At 38.6% G+C, this 22,834-nt stretch overlaps 1 protein-coding gene and 1 non-coding gene across 6 annotated transcripts in view; one reads left to right on the top strand and one right to left on the bottom strand.

The window, feature by feature from the left end:
• Positions 1 to 22,834, bottom strand: part of ODAD2 (outer dynein arm docking complex subunit 2) — a 148,674-nt gene that overhangs the window by 68,675 nt on the left and 57,165 nt on the right. For all 5 annotated transcript variants that reach the window (XM_020895735.2, XM_070472174.1, XM_020895736.2 and 2 more), the window contains 6 exons: positions 21,116 to 21,262; positions 20,486 to 20,695; positions 16,036 to 16,278; positions 15,364 to 15,474; positions 12,928 to 13,082; positions 11,658 to 11,900 (listed from right to left, as the gene is read on the bottom strand). In XM_020895735.2, the coding sequence (XP_020751394.2) occupies positions 11,658 to 11,900; positions 12,928 to 13,082; positions 15,364 to 15,474; positions 16,036 to 16,278; positions 20,486 to 20,695; positions 21,116 to 21,262 (1,109 nt within the window). The remainder of the gene's footprint in view (positions 1 to 11,657; positions 11,901 to 12,927; positions 13,083 to 15,363; positions 15,475 to 16,035; positions 16,279 to 20,485; positions 20,696 to 21,115; positions 21,263 to 22,834) is intronic.
• TRNAC-ACA (transfer RNA cysteine (anticodon ACA)) lies at positions 954 to 1,025 on the top strand. Its single transcript has one exon. It is a non-coding gene; the product is annotated as a tRNA-Cys (tRNA).

Raw genomic sequence — 22,834 nt, 5'->3', positions numbered from 1 at the left:
GATCAGTGAAATAAACGGTTCTACTTTAGACAACAAAGATTTATCATACACTATTGATTAGAATATTGCAAAAATTCCACATTTTAGTGATGAATTTAAATCCCTATCTCAACTTCATCAGGAATGTCAGAACTATATGCATATAGACTAAGAGAAACGAGAGGCGTTTGCAGGCTAGGAAGGTGAGCGGACAGGGAAGAAGGCAATGTGGGCAGAACCAGAGGGACAAACACTGAGAAATGGAATCACTAGGTAAGGATTTTATATATTTTAAATTTAAATACGTATCAACAGACTATCTTCCATAAAAGTTATGTTAATTTGTTTCCCATAAACAGATCATGAGAATACTAGTCACCATCAGCTATCTTATATTTTACCATTCTATTAAGTGCAAAAATTTTTTGATCTTATTTTTTTTCTCCCTTCTCTCTATGAAAAATTTCAAACACACTTAAGAGTTTTCTTAAAAACAGTAAAGTAAGCATCAATAGACACAGCCTTCAAAATCTGATCTACTTGTGTCATCTATCAATACGAGTATTCATTTTTTTTAAACTGTTTGCAAGTGAGTTACAGATACAACAGCGTACAACTAAAACTTTCACCTTTTAAAAATAAGCACAATCTTTTGCATTATCATTATACTATTCTTACCTTTAAGAAAGGTAAAAGTAATTCCCTGATATAATCAAATATCCAGCTCAGATTCAAATATTCCCAATTCTCAAAACTTCCTTTAGAGCTTTTAAAAGAGCAAACGAAACCTGGATTCAAACAAGGATCATACACTATGTTTTGATATATCTATTTAGTCTCTTTTAATCTAGAATTTTTTTTATGGCACTGACTCTTTGAAAAGATGGAGACTGCTGTAGAAAGTCCCACCATCTGAGTTTGTCTGGTTGCTTCCTCAAGGTCTCATTTGACTTTCCCCTCTTATCTCTGCGACTTCCCTGGTGGCTCAGATGGTAAAGTGTCTGCCTACAATGCAGGAGACCCGGGTTCAATCCCTGGGTTGGGAAAATCCCCTGGAGAAGGAAATGGCAACCCATTCCAGTATTTCTGCCTAGAAAATCCCATGGACAGAGGAGCCTGGTAGACTACAGTCCATGGGGTCACAGAGAGTAGGACACGACTGAGCCCCCCCCCTTCACTTTCACTTTCTTATCTCCGCACAGATCTCTCTCAACTGAATGATGCAGCTATACCCTAATAAAAATAAACCCGTCGGAAGGCAAAAGCATCATACGTTGAAAACACATTTAACACATCTAACCTACTGAACATTAAGCTGAGCCTGTGCGCATGCATGCTCAGTTGCTTCAGACTTGTCCACCAACTCTTGACAACCCCATGGACTGTAGCCCAGCAGATGGCTCTGTCGATGGAATTTTCCAGGAAAGAATACTGGAATGGGTTGCCATTTCCTCCTCCAGGGGATCTTCCTGACCCAGGGATCGAACCCATATCTCCTGCATTGCATGTGGATTCTTTTACCACTGAGCCACCTGGGAAGCCCTTTTACCCTGTTAGAAGGACTAAATTAAAAAAAAAAAAAAAAAAAGGAACACTGAATGTTGGCACCAATGGGAATGTAAAATTGTACAACCACATTTGTGTGCTATCTGGGATTTTCTAATAAAGTTAAACTTCTACCCTATGAATCAGAAATTCTACTCCCAGAACAGGCAAAACTAACGTGTAGTGATGGAAATGAGAAAGTGGCTGCGTGGGGTTAGGGTGGGGACTGACTGGTAAATAGCATGAGTGAACTTTCTTGGGTGAAGGATATGTTTTACATTTTCTTTTGGCTGCTGGTTATATGATTGTATACAATTGTTAAAATGCATCAAACAGAACAGTTATTAAAATATTAAATATAAAGTATTAAAATAACCTATAATTTTGAGCAAAAAAAATCAGACAAAAATAAACACATACTACAGGCTTCTATTTGTTCCCAAATAGAAATAAAACAGAACTATACTTTATAGGGAGGCATTGTCAACTGTAAAATGTGTAAAACAAGGCAAGATAAAAATTACCATAAAAGGTAAGGGTGGGTTCTCCCCAGCCTGCAGGGAGGTGGGCATGGGGTGGTCTGGGAGAAGGACAGGCAGCTAGGGAGTCTTGTAGGGTGACAACAATATTCTGCTTCTTGGCTCGGGGGGCAGATACATGAGTCTTCCCTTTTTAAAATTTACTAATGCATACACTTGCACCATGCACTTTATGTATACAATATTTCACAAATTAAAAGTTTAAAAAATATTTTAACTTCATTGTAAACACATACACATACTCTCTCATACACAGGAAATAGTACTGAACAATTAATTTATTCAGCTATTGAACTTATGCACGTGTCACAACTGGATGAATAAGATATATAATGCAGATAGATAAAATCCATACAACCCTCAAATTAAACATTCTCAGAACTTGTTTAAAATGAGAAAACTAAGACTCAGAAGATAAAATGATTCACATAATTACTTTTCATGTGGCATTTCGGTATCTCAGTTAAATTCACATACTTTTAAAAGTATGCAGATGAGAAACAAATAACCAAAAATGTAAAAAGGAAGGAAAAATGTTAATGACACAAACGTTTGAAACATATATTCTATTCTATATCTTGCATAAGCCCTAAAATGTCATAAGGACTGGTTTTGTGGTAAATGAAATCTCTGGGCAGCCTGTTTGTATGCAAACAAGCATAGCTTTATTTTTTTCTCCCCTTTTTAAAAAGAACAAATAAACCCAATGTAAAAAAAAAACTATGTAAATGCAACATAATTATGTTTAAACCACAGAAGACAGGAAATTTAGAGTTACAGATTCCATGGTAAGTTTTAATTCTATCCTTGTGTATATGTTTTATAAAAGAGTCTTTCATTACATGATCACATAACACTGGACTATGTAACAATCAGTTCAGCAAATGTTTGTTTTATAATGTGTGGAAGGAAAATATTTTATAGGATAAATTGTAGGAAATTAATATATTATTTAGCAAAATTGTTATGTAAAACTTCTTAGAATCTTGGGCATTTACGGAATATTAATATAAACATTTTTCTTGATTATCTTTTAAAAAACATGAAATTTAACCCTTTTGTAGGCTCAGCAGTAAAGAAGCTGCCTGCAATGCAGGAGCCGCAGGAGACAGAGGTTTGATCCCTGGGTCTGGAAGATCCCCTGGAGGAGAGCATGGCAACTCACTCTAGTATTCTTGCCTGGAGAATCCCACGGACAGAGGAGCCTGGTGGGCTACAATCCATGGGGTCACAAGAGTCAGATACGAATGAAGTGACTTAGCATGCATGTAGGCCAGCACTTAGAGTTGAAAGCTGATCTGTAGGTTTAAGGTTAGTTCTTAAGTAATGAAAAACTTGAAACATTAGAACTTAAGCATGTTTTGAATCATGTATGGCAGAAATTCTGTCTTAAAATTAACAGCAGAGACTAAAGTAAACCATGAGGATCTATAAGTTCCTAGTAAGTCTGAAAAACAGCCTTTATCATCACTATTGGCATTTGCCAGGGCTCCTGACAACTCATGTATCTGAAATTTGACTTTTTCAAAGGGAGAAAAAAGCATTTATCCTGATTTTTCTGTATTAATTTTATTTCAGGTTAGCCAAATGATTAGCAATGACCTCTAAGATAAACCTGGAGATGGGGGTAAAAGTATTAGATTATAAAGGTAAAGAAAAATTTCTCAAGGCCTCTAAGCAAAAAGATAAAAAAACTCACAAAGAAAAATGAATTTGACTAATATCACAATTTTCACAAGAAAGGTATGAAGTAAGGCAACAATGAAGCAGACTTTGTTAATTCAAGAAAGAAAATGGGAACAAAGAATTTTATATCTAGCAAAGCTGAAATAAAGAGAAGAGCAAATATAACAGAATATGAATAATTATAAAATATTATGAGACCAAACATCAATGAGTGTATTGTGAGTTTAGCTCAGTTATTAAAAATATGTTTAATTTGGTGTACAAAGCAAGACCCATCTATAGACTACATAAGATAGCACACCTAAAAGGAAGTGGTTCAAGAAAGATGAAAAACAAAAGGTAGGCCAAGATATTTCCGGAAATGAAAAAAATATGAGAGCAGGGGTAAAGATTCTTATATCAAAGTAGAAATATCAAGCCAAAACTCATTAAACATGACAAAGAAGAGCTCTTGAAGTATTAAAAGCTATAGTTCACAATGATTAGAACATTTATGCACCAAATAATATATATCCTGCCTTTAAGAAGCAAAAGCTGTATCAGCTGTAAGACATCTCAGGTAGAAGCACGCCAATATTGCCATCACATTCAGTATGAGACAGATTGTGTGCATGATAAGTAAATGGTAGGGATAGAGGGCTTATGTAACATAATGAAACAAATCTTAAGAATATACATCAGACTCTACCCTCTATGGTATATTCTTAAGATCTGTTTCATTATGTACCTTCTGTTGACCTCTGGTGGCTCAGGTGGTAAAGAATCTGCCTGCAGTGTGGGAGGCCCAAGTTTGATCCTTGTATCAGGAAGATCCCCTGGAGAAGGAAATGGCAACCCACTCCAGGATTCTTGCCTGGAGAATTCCACGGACAGAGGAGCCTGGCGGGCTACCGTCCATGGTGTCCCAGAGAGTCGGACATGACTGAGCGACTAAAACTTCACTTCACTTCTAGCCTCTGTTGAAAGGGAATATATCTTCACCCAAAGCACCTATAGATGTTCTGTAAAAATTCATCTTATAGTAAGTCATAAAGGAAATACTAGTATGTTCCATAAAAAGTAGAAATAAAACACTCTGAGTAAACGGCAACATAATAAGAAATAGCTAAAATAAACAAAAAACAAAAAGCTTCATTTTTGTGGAATTAAAAAAAAAATTCCATTAAGCAACACATGGTCTAAAGTGAAAATACAAATTGAATTTAAAGAATTTCTTAAAAATAATGATAATGAAATCACTATAGATCAGAATCTACAAGGGACATTTAAAGATGTGTCAAAAAAAAGTTCATAGCACAAACTACTTTTATTATTATAAAATGAGGGAATTCCCTGGCAGTCCAGTGGTTAGGGGTCCACACTTCCACCACAGGTGGCCTGGGTTCAATCCCTGGTCAGGGAATTAGAATTCCACAAACTGCACAGCACAGTCAAAAAAATAAAATAAAATATCTTCTAAGTCCAAAAAATTAGAAAAATAGTTACAAAGTAAATTCTAAAAAAAATAAAGATAAAAGAAATTTATGAGGTAGAGAATAAAAGCACAGTATACCTGATTAATAAAATTTTTTTCAGAAAAAAATCAAAATAGGGAAACTACACCAGATAATTTGATCAGGGAAAAAACAGGAGAATGCTCACACACACACACACACACACACACACACACACACACACACACACATAAACTGACAAGTGGGAAATAGCCATTGAAAAAAGACAAAGTTTAAAAATCACAAGACATTGCTTTTCAGATCACTGTTTAAATAAATTTGATAATGTAAATGAAATTGATCATTTTATGAGGAAATGCAGATTGTCAAAACTGACGCCATTCTAGTAAAAAGCATAAATTGATCAGATTTCATAGAAGAACTAGGGGAAACCAATAAAGAACTAATAAAACACATACAGATTAGGCCCACATGACTGTACAGTATACTTCTACCAAACTTTTATCCCATTGTTCAATAAATTATTCTAGAGCATTGAAATAAAAGAAAACTTTGTAATTTTTTGAAGCAAGTATAATACTGATACCTAAATTTGATAAAGATAGTTTTTTTAAAAAGGAAAAGAAACAAACTACAGACCAAAATTAACTCGATATCATTATGGAAATACTAAGATTAGCAAATAGAATCCTATACCACATTAAGAAATCAGCACATCATGGCCAAGTGAAACTTATTTGAAGAATGCAAGGTTGGTGCAGTGTTTGGAAACCCATGAGTATTATTCAATGTTGATATATATAAAGGGAAAAATCATACTGGAGCAAATGGAGCATAATCTCCATAAATGCTTAAAAAGATAACTGACAAAATCTAATACCTATTATTTTTTCTGTGAAAAGCCTTTTCAATACCTATATGTGACTTAAAAACCACTCTTCAAAAATAAAAATTAAGAGGTTTTGAAAAATATGATAAAATGTATATACCTGAGTCCTCAAGACATTATTTCACCTAATGAAATAGCACTAAAGGCATGTCCACTAAATCCAGTAATCTCTATTACTAGCCAGCATCGTGGTAGGAAATCAGCTAATAAAATCAAACAAGAAATCAATCTAAAGAATAAGACTTTATAAAGAAGACATAAAATTTCTTCAGGAATATCCTAGGGAAGAATTCAGCAATTTTTAAAAATTAAGCGCTGGTGGCAAGTATATATTAGTCTTTGTGGGTTATTTGGTCTTTGTCACAGCTACTCAACCCTTCCATTTGTAACATAAAAGTCACCAAAGACAAAACATAAATGAATGAGTGTGAGTATGTTCCAATAAAACTTTATTTACAAAAACAGGATTTGGTCCGTGTGCTATAGTAAGTCAACAACTGTGCTGCTGCTGCTGCTAAGTCGCCTCAGTCGTGTCCGACTCTGTGCGACCCCATAGACGGCAGCCCACCAGGCTCCCCCGTCCCTGGGATTCTCCAGGCAAGAACACTGGAGTGGGTTGCCATTTCCTTCTCCAATGCATGAAAGTGAAAGTGAAAGTGAAGTCGCTCAGTCGTGTCTGACTCTTAGCGACCCCATGGACTGCAGCCCACCAGGCTCCTCCGTCCATGGGATTTTCCAGGCGAGAGTACTGGAGTGGGGTGCCATTGCCTTCTCCGACAACTGTGCTAGAGAATCAATAATAAAGTGAACCTGGTAAGAGAACTCTGTTAGGCAGCAGCATATAGAATTAATACACAAAATTCAATAGTTCTCATAGAGACAACCAATTGAAGAACATAATGGCAGTGAAAAAAAAAATTATACCACCAATAAGGAAGATTAAATACTCGGGAATGAACGGAACAAAAAAAGACAAAATCCACATACAACACTCTTCAAATTCTAAAACATTAGACTTGAACAAATAAAATGTTTGTATAATTTCACCATGGTGTATAGGATGTTAAGGACATATGGGAACTCTCTATTCCATGCACTCTACATTCTTGCAACTTTTCTGTTAGTGTTATTTCAAAATAGAATTTAGTTGATGGGAAGGTAAATTTGTGCAGCCACTATGGAGAACAGTATGAAAGTCCCCTTAAAAACTAACAATTGAGCTACCATATGATCCTGCAATCGCACTCCTGGGCATGAAGTGAAGTGAAGTTGCTCAGTCATGTCCGACTCTTTGCGACCCCGTGGACTGTAGCCTACCAGGCTCCTCTGTCCATGGGATTCTCCAGGCACTAATACTGGAGTGGGTTGCCATTTCCTTCTCCAGGGGATCTTCCTGACCCAGGGGTCGAACCCAGGTCTCCAGCATTGCAGACAGACACTTTAACCTCTGAGCCACCAGGGAAGCCCTGGGCATACATTGAGACAAAACTATAATTCAACAAAATACAGGCACTCCAATGCTCATTGCAGTACTATTCATAATAGCCACGACATGGAAGCAACCTAAACATCCACTGAGAGAGGAGAGGATAAAGAAGATGTGGTACATATATACAATAGAATATTACTCAGCAATAAAAAGAACAAAATAATGTCATTTGCAGCAACATGGATGGACCTAGAGATTATCATACTAATTAAAGTAAGTCAGGCAGAGAAAGACAAATATTCCATGATACTACTTATATGTGGAATCTAAAAAGGAATGATACAAATGAACTTATATTTACAAAACAGAAACAAACTCACAGACATGAAAACAATGTCTTGGTTTCCAAAGGGAAAGGAGGGGGAGGAATAAATTAGGAACTGGGAGTAACATATACACACTACTACATATAAAATAGATAAACAACAAGGACCTACTGTATAGCCCAGGGATCTATACTCAGTATTTTTTAATAACCTATATAGGAAAAGAATATGAAAAAGAATGTATATTTTTGTATGAATCACTTTGCTATACACCTGAAACTAACACAACATTGTAAATCAACTATACTTCAATAAAAAATTTTTTTTAATTTTCTAAAGGTAAGTAAAGAGCCTGAGGTATGGAAAAGAAATTTTAGATGTTTAAGTTTTTAGCTTCAATACTTTTTAGTCGTTTGAAATTTTATAGTACTTTATGAGAAAGTTACATTCCCCAAAACATAAGCGTTAACAGTTTTTTGCAATGTTGGTGTGATTTTTATATACTTGAAGGACAAATTACCTCCAGATGAATTCTGTACATATCAAATAGGCATTAACAAGTCAACAAAAAAAAGAAAATCTAGCATGAATAAATATACTTTTTCATGAACCTAATACATCAGGATACCGGCTGTTCCATGTCAGGTCCTCAGGAAGGGCATAATTAATATGAAACTATTTATACTGAGTCTTTAAGTAGTCTGATGTACTGAAAAAAGTCAGTAGAGTTTTCTGAAACCACTGGTGTCTTAAAAACAATTTTTGATTCAGTAGCTAAACTGTTATTTTTAACATGTTTTGTATTCTTACTGAAAAATAGATGTGGGAAGAGAATTGTGCATTCTATCACAGAGCTAATAAAACTCTGCTATGTGTATAGATGTCCATCCTCATATACCACACCTAAGTTTTGGCCATAGCCACAGACATCTCAAAAAAACAACATAAAACTGCTAATCATTAAAACAAGTTCCTAACCTATGAATTATTTAAGACTTACACAAGGGAGAGGTATTTGTCATTTCCTTACCATTTAACTTGAAGCTTGAAGACTCAATAAATCCTACAAATCTAGCAATAATAGCCACGTCTGAAATATGACACCACATGTAATGCTGTTGGATCCTTACCAAACTCAAAACACTGTTTTCGAAAACAGACTTTGTGTGTTTCTAAAAATATCTGTAAGAAAACCATATTCACAAGTGCAAGAGAGATTCATCAACCTCCTTGGTGCACAAGAAAGACAGTTTATTCTTTATGAGACTCTCACAGAATTTGACACTTCTGACCACATTCTCCCCTTAAACTCTCTCTTCCCTTTGTTTCTTTTCAGTAACTTGTTCCCCTGGCTTCCCTCACAGCTGGGGCTGATCCTTTGCTAATTCTTTACAGGCACCTCTTCTCTGGTTCACTCATTCTCCTTAGAAGATCAGGTTGAATAGGATTCTGTTTTTGTCTTCTTTGCCCTTTTCTTTCCTCTTCCTCACAACCTCACATGTATTCATCACTTACGTTGCCAAATGTTCATAATACTACATGCCCAACCCACATTCTATCCTAAGTTTTAGACATGAATGACTATCCAATTGACTAGTCATCATCACCACAAAACCTCAATGTGTACTGAATTCATCATTCATTTTGTGTACTTATAAATGTTCACTGAGTGCCTATGCTGAGCCTGGGACTGGGTTAGACAATGAACGTACCATGATGAACAAACTGGCTTTGTTTCTGCCCTAGTGAAGTTCATTCTGCCTTCACCATTCCTCCAGCTACCTTCCCTATATCAGTAAGTGGTACAAACATCCATCTCATCTATTCATAGTTATCCAAGTCAGAAACCTTATTATCACCCACGACTCCTCCCTCTTCTTCACAACTCATGCTCAGCCATTCACCTGGTTTTATCTAGTCTCTTATTTTGTTCTTCTTTAATCTGTCACTTTTTTATTCTTTAGTATTATATATTATATTCCATATGCTTAGTGTAAACCACCTTCACCTCTGGCCCACAATGGTTTCCTAAATAAGCATCTCTGTTTCAGGTTATGCCTAAAATCCTTTAGTAAATTTCAACCAACTTTAAAACAAAACCCAAGCTTAGCACAATACACAAAGGCCTGAATTATAATCACCTACTGACATGTCTATGCTACACCCTCAAAGTTCCTGATTGTAGCTGAGAGGACCCATTCAAGATCCTCTTATTCTTTATTTATAGCAAGTTAAATAACACGATTAATTTGATATAAGAGAAATGGACTCATCTATAGATAAGTACAGATATTAGACCCTCTGACTTTAATTTTGTATTTGTGTTATTATTGGTTTAAATTGCTATTAATTAAAGCTATGGCTATATGAATGATACTAGCCAACACTTACCCAGCACTATTATCAAGTACTTTACATACATTAATTCACTCAATCATTACAACAATCCAATGAGACAGGTACCATGACTGTCTCCAAGTTATATATTTAGGAGCCAAGACACCAAGTACTTTAATAATTCGCTGAAGGAAACATAGTAAGTGATGAGACTAGCATTCCAGGCAATGCCTCCAGAATCTATACACTGTACACTATTCAAAAGAAAATGAGATTGTGCAAGGTACTAAACAAGAACTTTATTTCGTTTTAAAGATGATACATATTTATCATACAAATTGTGTAGAAAATATAAAAGTGAAGTGAAGTCGCTCAGTCGTGTCCGACTCTTTGCGACCCCATGGACTGTAGCATACCAGGCTCCTCTGTCCGTGGGATTTTCCAGGCAAGGGTACTGGAGTGGGCTGCCATTTCCTTCTCCAGAGGATCTTCCCAACCCAGGGATCGAACCAGAGTCTCCCACATTGCAGGCAGATGCTTTACTGTCTGAGTCACCAGGGAAACTTTAGAAAGTACAAAAGATCCCAAATACCACCATGCAGAAATAATAATCATTAAAATTATTCCAGGGCTTCCCTTGTGGCTCAGTGGTAAAGAATCAGCCTGCCAATGCAGGAGACACAGGTTTGATCCCTAGTCCAGGAAGATCCCACATGCCACAGGGCAACTAAGCCTGTGCATCACAACTACTGAACCTGAACTCTAGAGTCCTAGAGCCACAATTTCTGAGCCCCCATATGCTACAACTACTGAAGCCCACGCCCCCTTGAGACTGTGTGATGCAACAAGGGAAGCCACCGCAAAGAGAAGCCTGCACACCACAACAAGAGAGTAGTCCCTGCTTGTTGCGATTAAAAAAAAGCCTGAGCAGCAACAAATACCCAGCACAGCCATAAATAAAATTATTTTTAAAAAATTATTTCAGCTATCTCTTTATGCCTACAGCTAGATAAAAGGATGTATGGATTGGTAAGAGAGAGAGAGAGAGAAATGGATGGATGGATAGATGAATAGGCACATGGATAGATAAAATTTCTATTTTAAAAACTATCTATTGATTTATTTATGTGCAAGACAGAATTTGCACACCTACTCATCCACTCTTCTCTTTTTTTCAGTTGTATTATTATATTACTGTTATCAATATCTATAAAATATAGATGATTCCCCTAATGATAATTCCACCACTGTTTTTATTGATCACTGGGTATTTTTGCAGTTACCCTCCAGCTTATTCAAGGGAATAATCTGGCTCTGTAAGTCAGATTTGGTCACCTTGCAGTTATTTATAAGTACATTTTACTCTCTCATCACTCGTGCACACCAATTCTAAGAGATGACACTCTTCCAAGACTTCTCAGCATTTCTTCTAACACTCTCAAACAAAACCTTTCAGCCTTGAGGATCACTTACATCATACTTTCGGGCTCCACCGCACAAGCACCAACTGCTTTTGTGACATTGACAAGTAAAGCTTGGTTTATCCCAACGAGGAGGTTCACAAGTGGCTGGATGCCACCACATTTCCGGATGATGATTCTGTTCTCATGTTCTTGGCAGCATTCTCCCAACGCACCAACCACGTTCACAAGCACTTCCTCGGGCTGGTCAGTTAAAAGTCCCACCAGGGTTTCAATGGCTTTGTATTCCCGAAATCTGAGTTCATCACAAGCAAAAGAGGGTAGGAAGGGAAGGAAAGAGGTGAACAATGTTATTTCTGATATAAAGTTAGCTGATAGCAATCTCAGTGATGATATTAGTAGCTAAAATGTACTAAATGCCAACTATATGCTCATTCAATCATTATAACAATTCTGTGATACGGACACTATTATTATGCCCATTTTCAAAAGGCTAATCTGAAGCTTGGTAAACAGTGAAGCCTGCATCCACACCCACTGTCTGTGCTCTTAAGTACCACTCTGTGCAGCCTCTGAGACAGCTATAACTTCTTTCAAATCTGAGCATCGACAATCCCACTGCCCTAGGGGTTTTCTCTCACATTTCAGGAATTATTTTACATGAACAAAGCAAAATAAATCATCACTGTGTTAAACAGAACATGTAAATTTCCTGTCAAAGAAAATCATCATGCTGAGATAGGAAAAAGCTTGCCTAGAACATCCATCATAGAGTGTGTAAGCTCTAAAAATATATAAAAAGATAAATTCAGAGATTAAAATCAATCAAATGATCGTAAGTTTACAAATACTTTAAAATTCGGTGAAAGCATACTTGAAAATGACTACACTTGAAGATTAATTGGTTAGTTGGTCTTTAGCTGACTCATCTTGTTTATCTTTAGAGAAAGAATAAAACCAGTTCCTTGTCTGAAGATTCTGTGGGAAATTCATTCTTTCACCTTGAATGGTCTCTACAGGAAATATCAGGGGTGCTTCTCATTTAAATGGTTGCCCACGTGCAAAACAGCCCATGGAACAGGGAGATTATGTCAGCCCCTTCCTCCAATTAACACATGAAAATCATTTCCGGGTGGTGGGGTGAGAAGCAGACACTTTCAATTCTAAGAATCCCTTATTTCTACCAATTTAGTCCAGAATGTGCAGCTTTCAAAATTATAGGGGTAGCATTAGAATCAACTCTTTACTAAAACAGCATTAAAATGGAAGGATGTGTTTTGATGGCCACAGCTTGATACAGAACACTGAATGCCTTCTCTTACTTGGTCACATTCTCTTTGCTGATGGAACATTTCCATACGGCCCCTGTGACAGCGGCCAACCGTTCTTTGTTGTCAGTGTTGGTGAGGAGGGAGGCCAGGGGTTTAAGTCCTCCATGCAGCCTAACCAGGTCGCGGGTGTCCTCGTCTTCCGCACACTACACAAAAAGCCAAGTCAGACGCTGTCATGGTCAAGGTTTATCAAGCTCTCAGGGACTGCTAAAGAGGCTGCCAATCTAGTTGCCACGAAACTACTTTTAAAAGAGTGTCATTTTCTGAAGAAGCCTTCAAGTATGACGTAATTCTAGTCTATACTGGTCACTATCTGACAGCGTCTCTCTTCCTTGACGTGGTTTTGGCAATACTAACAGTGGCTATATGCTGGGCTAACCTCCTAAGCCAGTTCTGGGGTAATCTGGGCTTCCACCAAGACAGAGGCAAGGTCAGTGAGGAACCTAGAAAACCACATGCATGGCTGGAGAATTTCTGCAGTGATGTAACCCACAGCCTTGGGAAAACAGTAGAGAAGACAGACGAGAGAAGGGAGTTCAGTCAGATCTTTAATAAACCCTCAAAGTGACAAATTTCCCCAACAGAGCCCAGAGCAGCGGGTTGTATGGACAGCAACCGCATTTTATTCACATGTTTATCTGTATGTTTGTGTTATCCTTTGAAATAACACTAAGACTGCATAGATGTTTCCAACTCATGACCCTTCCCAGTTTATAAAGCCAAAAGATGACAAATGTAGCAGAGGTTTGATATTGTTCTAAGCGTACAGTTGGTCTCTAAGGTCGTGGGCTGCATGTCATGTAACATATGTGCCCTGTACAGCCCACGGAAGGACTTGAAGGGCATTATGCTAAATAAAGTTAAGTCAGAGAAAGATAAATACTGTATGCTGTTGCTCACATGTGGAATCTAAAAAATATAATAGACGTGAATATAACATAAAAGAAACAGACTCACAGATCTGGAGAACAGACTAGTGGTTACAGTGGAGAAGAGGGGCATCATGGGGGTGAGTGGCAGGGGGACAAGGTACTGTGTATGAGATAGGATTAAGGATGCACTGTACAACATGGGGAATACAGCCAATATTCTGTAATAACTGTGCATGCTAGTCACTTAAGTCATGTCTGACTCTTTGCGACCCTATAGACTGCAGCCCGCCAGGCTCCTCTCTCCGTGAGATTTCCCAGGCAAGAATACTGGAGTGGGCCGCCATGCCCTCCTTGAGGGGATCTTCCCGAACAAGGGATCAAACTTGCGTCTCTTACGTCTCCTGCATTTGCAGGTGGGTTCTTCATCACTAGCATCACCTGGGAAGCCCTGTGATAACTGTATATGGAAAGTAACCCTTAAAATTATATAAAAACTAAAAATGCAAAAGTTTATGATATATCCCTGCTATGTGTGAGCTGTTTCCTCTCACGACTCAGACGTTGAGGGCCTCACCCCCCTATGTCAGAATGTGATGAAGATAGTTATGGTTATATGAGATCACGGAGGTGGGCTCGAGTCCAGAATGCCAGGGGTCCTTATAAGAAGAGGACTTCAGGCCACAGAGGAAGACATGTGAAGACAGAGGGAGGAGGGCAGGGGAAAGTGAAGATGTCCGTGTGCAAGCCAAGGAGAGATTGCCCAGAAGGAAACAACCCTGCTGATACCTCCCCTGAGACTTCCACCTTCCAGGACTGTGAAGAAACTTCCTTTCTTGTCATTGAGCCACCCACTGCGCGTGGAAATCCACTCCAGCATCTTTGCCTGGAGAATTCCCATGGACAGAGGAGCCTGGTGGGCTACAGTCCATGTGGTCACAAAGAGTCGGACATGACTGAGCGACTAACACTTTCACTCGCGTACAGTTACGGCAGCTCCAGGAAACTAACACAACCCTTCACTGATATGAACCCTCCTCTGACTCCATCTTTCTGGCTCATTCTCTCACTTTGCACATTTAAAATGTGTTCATCTAGGAAATCTGCTCTGATTAGGCAGAAACTGGTGCTGCTTATAGCCAGCCAGAGACGAATCTGTTAAGGCCAGCTCTCCGTCTCCTTTACCATTCTAATCTGGTGTTTACTATGGAACCTGTAATCCACGAAGAGTTAATGAAGATTTTTTTAAAAAGCAAATAAATAAAAAGATAAAACAGGAATACACACAGTCATTAATCTATCATGTCTTGGTGGGAGATGTATTTCCCAAAACTACTGTGTTTGAATAGGACATATGAAAGGCAACACAGAGCCACCATGTACATATCTGGCTTTTTTACACAAAGCACATTGTAACAGAATAGTAGTTCTCGGACCTACATGTGCATCAAAATCCCTAGAGGTTCTTACAAAGCATGCAGATTCCTGAGTCCCACCCCCAGACAATGGGACCTCATGAAACACCACCTTAAACTCCACGCAGGAGAGTCCACTGTACCTGGTAGATGGCCATGGCACAATGCTCCTGCAGCTGTTCATTCTCACTGTTCAGGTTCTTTACCAGATTTTCAATTATCCTTTCAGCTTTGATTGCAGCTCGGTAGTTTTCCTAGGAAAATAAACTTTAATAGTTATACAGCGCATAAATATGCATAAATGTAAGTGTCTATTCACATTTGTTAATAACAACACTACCCACACTTTCTTAATAAACACCATAGTCTGAGCTTAACATATTGATATAACAGTAAGAGAATTCAGTCAACATTTTAAAAAATATATAATCCAGGTATCAATATAATTGGGCTTCCCTGGTGGCTCAGTCTGTAAAGAATCTGCCTGCAATGCAGGAGACCTAGGTTCGATCACTGGGTCGGGAAGATACCCTAGAGCAGGAAATGGCAACTCACTCCAGTATTTTTGCCTGAAGAATTCCATCGACATAGGAGCCTCATGGGCCACAGTCTATGGGGTCACAAAGAGTTGGACATGACTGAGCGACTAACACCAATGTAATTAATTCTCTATCTGATTAGAAAATCTCTTGCTTTTCTAAAAGAATGGTGATTTCTTAAAAAAAATTCCTTAGCAGTTATGATAACTTCCTAATTATTTTTCCACTAAAGGAAGCCAAGGTAAATTAGAGCACAGTGAGAACTGGCCTGTGTACCTCCGAGGCACATTCCTGCAGCGTCCCCACCACCGGGATGAGCATGTCTTCATGAGAAGTCTTCAGGAGCCGAGCCAGCAAAGGGATGCCTCCTGCTTTACGAATGGATTCTTTGTTCGCATAGCTCTTGCTGCAGCTCCACAGTGCCAGCGCCCCACAGCGGGCCACCTCCACGTCTCGGGTCTCATACAGGCTGGACTGAGCAGGCTCTGCAGAATGCTTCCCACAGTCAAGCAGAGCGACCTACGAGGGAAGATCAAAACAACACAGATGGCGATCTTTAAACCATTCACAATAGCCAGGACCTGGCAGCAACCTAACTGTCCACCAACAGAGGAATGGATAAAGAAGATATGGTACATCTATACGATGGAATACTACTCAGCCATAACAAAGAATGAAATTGGGTCATTCGTAGAGACCTGGACGGACTGGGAGACTGTCATACAGAGGGAATTAAGTCAGAAAGAGAAAGACAAATATCATACCTATATTTACACATATATGTGGGTCTATGTGTTAGAAAAATGGCATAGATGATCTTAATTGCAAAGCAGAAACAGAGACACAGATGCAGAGAACAAATGTATGGATACCAACGGGAAGGGGTTGGTGGAATGAATTGGGAGACTGGGACTGATATAGATATATATATATGTGTGTGTATATATATATATTTGCTAAGTCACTTCAGTGGTGTCCGACTCTGTGCGACCCCATAGATAGCAGCCCACCAGGCTCTGCCATCCCTGGGATTCTCCAGGCAAGAATACTGGAGTGGGTTGCCATTTCCTTCTCCAAATATATATATATATATATATGTGTGTGTGTGTGTGTGTGTATATATATATGTATGTATGTATATACACACACACACACTATTGATACTATGTACATAAAATAGATAATTAATGCCTACTGTGTAGCACAGGAAACTCTCTACTCAGTGCCCTATGGTGACCTAGATGTGAAGGAAATCCAAAAAAAAGGCATATATGTATATAGATAGCTGATTTTCTTTGCTGTACAGTAGAAACTAACACAACACTGAAAAGCATCTATACTCCAATAAAAATTAAGTTAAAAAAATAAAATGCTATTTGAAACAAAGAAAAAGACAACCCATCTTGCAATCACCTCAGGGCTGCTACTAAGCTCACCTCCCTCAAAAATAAGAATCCTTTAAGAAATTAATTTCCAGAAGTCAAAGGAACAAACAGAACCTTCAAAACAATGTCCTCCAGATTTGGGAGCTTTTACATTTCCTTCCCACATGGAATTTAATCCCCCCAAGATAGCACTTTCTTAATATGGCTCTAACATCTAATGAGGAAGATTTGCAAACCACATCCTGATTCCTGGTATCTCAGAAAGTAGGCTCCCTAGAGCTGTGAGAACTTTACAAAGAGAACTGAAAAGTTCTCTGGCCTGTACATGCTTAAAACCATGAGGTCTTTCTGGAGGACAGAGCCATCACCCTGCACTTTCAAAACCAACTAGACCAAATACACAGCTGTCAGGACCCTCTCTCCTCTCTGCAGTAACCAATCACTGAAGCCCTCAAGGGAGAGGCAAGGTACATGCACACAGCGGGATGTCAGGCTTCCCATGAAGGACAGGGTGTGAAGCCAGCCACCCCGAACTGTCTATCCCCCGCATGTCTCCTCCATTCCTCTCTCACCAGAGACCAAATTCCATGGATACTGCCCACTTAATCTTGACTGCCATTTAGAAGGGAGCAACAGACAATTCCTAATTCCACTGATGCCTAACTCCAAGATCATGGAGAGAGGACAGTGCCTTTATTTAGTGCTCATTCATGGTCTAATTGGACTTCTCAGGTGGCTCAGTGGTAAAGAATCTGCCTACCAATGCAGAAGATGCATGAGTCTCGGATGTGATTCCTGGCTCAGGAAGATCCCCTAGAGAAGGAAATGGCAACTGATTCCAGTATTCTTGGAGGGATAATCCCATGAACAGAGGAGCCTGACAGGCTACACAGTCCATGGGGTGGCAAAAAGTCAACTAAGCACACACACACACACACACACATGGTCTAAACAGTGTGGCCCAAGGACAAGAGTGGAGGCTATTGAGTGGCTTTCAGGTAACTTCTGGGCACAGGACAGCAGGATGATGGGTTTGATCACAGGGAGAACCTTCTGAAAGGACCTGCCCATTGGTTACTCCCTCCCTAACTGTACCAAGTCCAGTCTCCATAGCCCACTGGATAAGACTGTGCATGATCCCCATGGTCCTCCACCTTCATCTCTCACTGCTCAGCCCATCTCATCCTGGGTCTGGCCACATTACACCACCTACTTTCCAAACATGCAGTGTTGTTTTCTACCTCCAGTCTTTACCAGCACAGCTCCACCTTTAATGCTTTTCCCCGATATATCTGTCTAACACATACCTGTCTACCTCTCAAGATGCATGTGACATCTCCTCTCTTCAGTCTCTCTTTTTTAAATTTATTTAAAAATTTTTCTATCTTTATTAAGTAAGTAATTTAAATGTTAAAAATTTTTATTGAAGTATAGTTGATTTACAATGTTATATTATTTTCAGTTGTACAACAGTCAATATTTCTATATACTCCATTTAAAGCTATATATTTAAAATTAAAATAAACTGGATGTCATTATTTTGATTAGGTGACTGCAACTGTCCAAACTCCAGTCTACAACACATTTTGCGTAAGATGCCCATAAAAACATTTTAGTGTTGTATCATTCTTATGAAGTAGTTTCAGTGGACAGTCACATCAGCCTATCACATAAATTCATTATTTAAGCAGAATAATGATAATCACAGTAATAATTCCCTTTCTCCCCAATATTTTATTGTGAAAATTTTCAAATATTCATGAAGGCTGAAATATTCATGTGACGACACCCCCACATCCATCCCCTAGGTTCTATAATTAACATTCTTCCACATCTGTTTCATTACATAGCTATCTATTCATCCATCTATCCAGCCACAAGTCCATCTTATTTCTGAGGCAAATAACTCTAAGCTCAGTGCTCTACAAATTACCAGTGAATACACAGCATCTCTTTCAGGAAATTTCTGAACATATTTCACCATGTATATATTCACATGGAATCTGCATTAATTCAGTAGATATTTCTTAACTATTAATGTGTGTGGGGTCCTGGGTAAGGTGCTAGGGATGACACTGAGATTAGTAAGACATGTCTCTCGTCTTTAAGAAATTTAAAGTAGGAAAACGGTGATGTCATCCAGTGTGATAAATGCTGTGGGAGTGACTCAAGACGCAATGAGGATGAAAACGCACTTTCATACTGCACGTTATAAATATCCCTCCTGCTGGGGCAGGGACCCTGAGCCAGCTTCTTTCTTCCAGTGACAGTTACTAAAATAATCATGTTTTCTGATTATATACGTAATATAACAAACTGGCCAATGTAGAATAGTAGGGAGGAAATTTGGTAGTCATTTCAGAGAAAACCCCTTAGGAACAATTTTATGTATTTCAAGTGACTTTTCTATACTTGTTAGCTAAGGTCTTTAAAAACTGGGATCGTGGGTATCATTAGTTTTTAATCCTGTGATGACTTTATATAATATTAAACATACATTTGGGGCTTCCCTGGTGGCTCAGAGGGTAAAGAATCTGCCTGCAATGCAGGAGACCCAGGTTCGATTCCTGGGCTGGGAAGATTCCCTGGAGAAGGAAATGGCAACCCACTCCCATATTCTTGCCTGGGAAGTTCCTCTGTTTGAGGAGTCTGGCGGGCTACAGTCCATGGGGTCGCAAAGAGTTGGACATGACTGAGTGGCCAACACTTTCACTTTCACACATACATTTATTTCTTGCTACTAAATAAACTTCTAAAATACAATCCTGACAGCTGACAATGGATACTTCTTATGGATGTGTCACTTATTGTTGTACTAATCTCATCCTGTAAAACATGCTGTTTTCAGTTGTCACTTCTGTAAGTAACAGTAGGATGAGTGTCTCCCGCTCTGTCTCTGTGGGTACAATTATCTCTATCTCCTCATAGGATGTGGGTCTCCAGACGGCGTCCCACTGCAGAGGGCTTCATCCATTGTCACCCTCTTTTTTTCAAACTGCTTATTTAATATTGGACTCTAGTTGATGAACAATGTTGTGGCAGTCTCAGACTGAGTGAAGTCAGTCACCACCTTCTCGCCGACACTGCCCCCCCAACATGAATGTATCCCCAACTGTGTGATAGGTGAAAATGACATCTATTTTTAAAAATTCATTATTTCTTTGAGAAATTAGGTTAAACATGTTTTTTTGGCTGCTTGCCAATGTACATACACAAAAATAATTTTCAAGGGCATGTTACACATGAAAAAGATTCCCAGAACACAGCCAGGGGTTACTGAGTGTCCAGAAGGAACAGAGAAGGACAGGGGATGCCCGCCCCCGTGAGTGGCACCTACTCACCAGCTTGGTGATGCCTCCGTGGCGTCTCACCACCCGCCGGGCTCTCTTAAACTTGGCAACATTCGCAATTGTCTCAGCTGCCAAGCATTTCAGACTCTTATGTGGAGAATCAAGTATATTAACCATAACTGGTAAGCCCCCAAGGTCAACAATATTACGTCTGATTTGAGGATTATGACTGATTTCCTTCAGGATTTTTAATGAACCAATCTAAATGAGAAGAAAAAGTTACACATGAATGGGTGCTTAATGCAGAACCAGTGCTATATTTTTTAAAAATTCAAAGTCTATCTAAAATCCTTTCCCAATTAAGTTTTTTAAGGGAACTGTTGCTATTCCCAGGTGTTACACACATCCCCCACTTCCCCGCATTTTCCTGCAGTTAAATAAACAAACATTCATCATTTAAGAAGCACAAGCTAATGGAAAGGAGCCAAAAAGACAAGGAAGAAAAACAGAGAGTTGACAAGGGTAGCTAATTGTAACAGAAATGAGTTATCAGTAAAAAATAAAGACCAGCAACATGCATCAGGAAGGGCAGATGCCCAGCACTGAGCAGAGAAGCACGTGAAGAGATGCAGAAGCACGTGTGTATCAAGGCTCCTCATCTACTGTGATCAAGACACTCACCTTACATTTGACTTCATCTGTCTCAAGTAAATTTATTAAAACTTCAAGGCCTCCAACATCCCTGATCGCCAACTGGCAGGTCTCTTGTGCTAAGTTAAAATCCTTCATTGAACACAATGCAATCACGGTAGCCGTCTGATTTCCTCCCTGCAAAGACCCAAGGCCACAGAAAGGTTAAATAAGATCACGCTCCCACAGAAATTTACTAAACATTGATGAATCCATGAACTGGGAAGTGTGTGTCTCCATACACAGCATGTTTAGTTTTTTAGAATTCTCTGAGTAGGTTATAATTTGCTAAATGGATCATGCTGAGCTAAAGCACAAGAAAGCTGTCCAGGGTGTCATAAAACATTATTCCAATTAAGAGTCGCCGTGTTAAGGTGGTCTGTCTGCTTTAAACAGCTACAACATCAGGTGGAATTACGATATGAAAAAGAGCCAGGGGCAAGCCTTGAGAGAGATTCTGAGGAAGGTGAGGTTTACGTGGGGTTACAGGCAGTCCCTGAACTGTGTGTGCTGCAGCGCAAACTGGGTCTGAAGATTACTCCTACAGATGTTCACGGAATAGTCTAGAACCCAGAAAACGTGAATAAAGCAAACTGCCTGGTAGGCAGCACAGTGATCCATGTGGGATGGAGACTAAGCAGGGTGAGGCTGGGAGGCTGGGAAACAGGAAGTGATTCCACTAAAACCTGGGAACTGATGGGTGGACTGAAGGGGAGAAAAAGATCGTTTCACTGTCATGAATGAGATGCTGGCCCAACAACATGCAAATCAACGTCTGTTTAGCTAATCACCACATGTAAAGAGCAGTGGGGAACAGCTTCTTCAAAAAATCCAAGAGACATAATTTTTTTTTTGAGACATAAGTTTTTAAATGATGATCAGTGAATCAGGCCTGCTAGGAAATTAAATAATTCATTGCTGCAATTAAGTAACATCCACTGATCATTAATGCTTTGAAAACTTTTTAAGAACATAGCATATATTACTTCTACATACATATATTACTGCTACTGCTATTGAGAGTGCTGCTAAATAAGAGTTCCCGAAATAGTTAATAAGACAGAAAAGCAATACTTCTAATGGAGCCAAGAAAAAGCTATTTTATGCAAAGGGTGTTCATAAAAGACAGCCTTGGGTTTCTATGTCAAAACACAGTAGCAATGGCTTAAATACATCTTTTTCTTTTTTTGAGGGAAGACATCTTCAAATTATATTTACTATCATTTGCTAATCATGGCTTTATGTTGCTATATATTATATATATATATTTTATACATTATATGTGTAGGTAGATAGACATAGCACAAAAAAATGGAAACTATACCCAAGCTTCCCACCTTCATATCATGGAAATACACATATACCAATCCTCCTATAAATTCAACACAATATGTTTATAACTAAAGTGGGATCTGCAGAGGGTGAGCATCAAAAAGTGAAGAAGGAAATGTTTAGGCTTCAGAGACTCTACTTGCTTCTGGAATATTCCCTCCACGTCTCTAAAAGTGCTCTGAATAACATTTCTGCTTTTCCTTCTAATTTTCCCTCTGGGTAATCTAGACTGTCTTCTATATTCAAGATTAAGTTTAGAATGACAAGAGCCTTAATTTTATTACTTAAATTTAAAATAATAAGTTTTGTTCTTAAAGGTTTTAGCATCTTTTTCTCAATAACAAGAGAAATTTTAAAGCCACCAATTCTCCCACAGTT

This window comes from Odocoileus virginianus, chromosome 9, assembly GCF_023699985.2.
Source record: "Odocoileus virginianus isolate 20LAN1187 ecotype Illinois chromosome 9, Ovbor_1.2, whole genome shotgun sequence".
Classification (NCBI taxonomy): Eukaryota; Metazoa; Chordata; class Mammalia; order Artiodactyla; family Cervidae; genus Odocoileus; species Odocoileus virginianus.
This window is presented reverse-complemented; position numbering and strand designations above follow the sequence as displayed.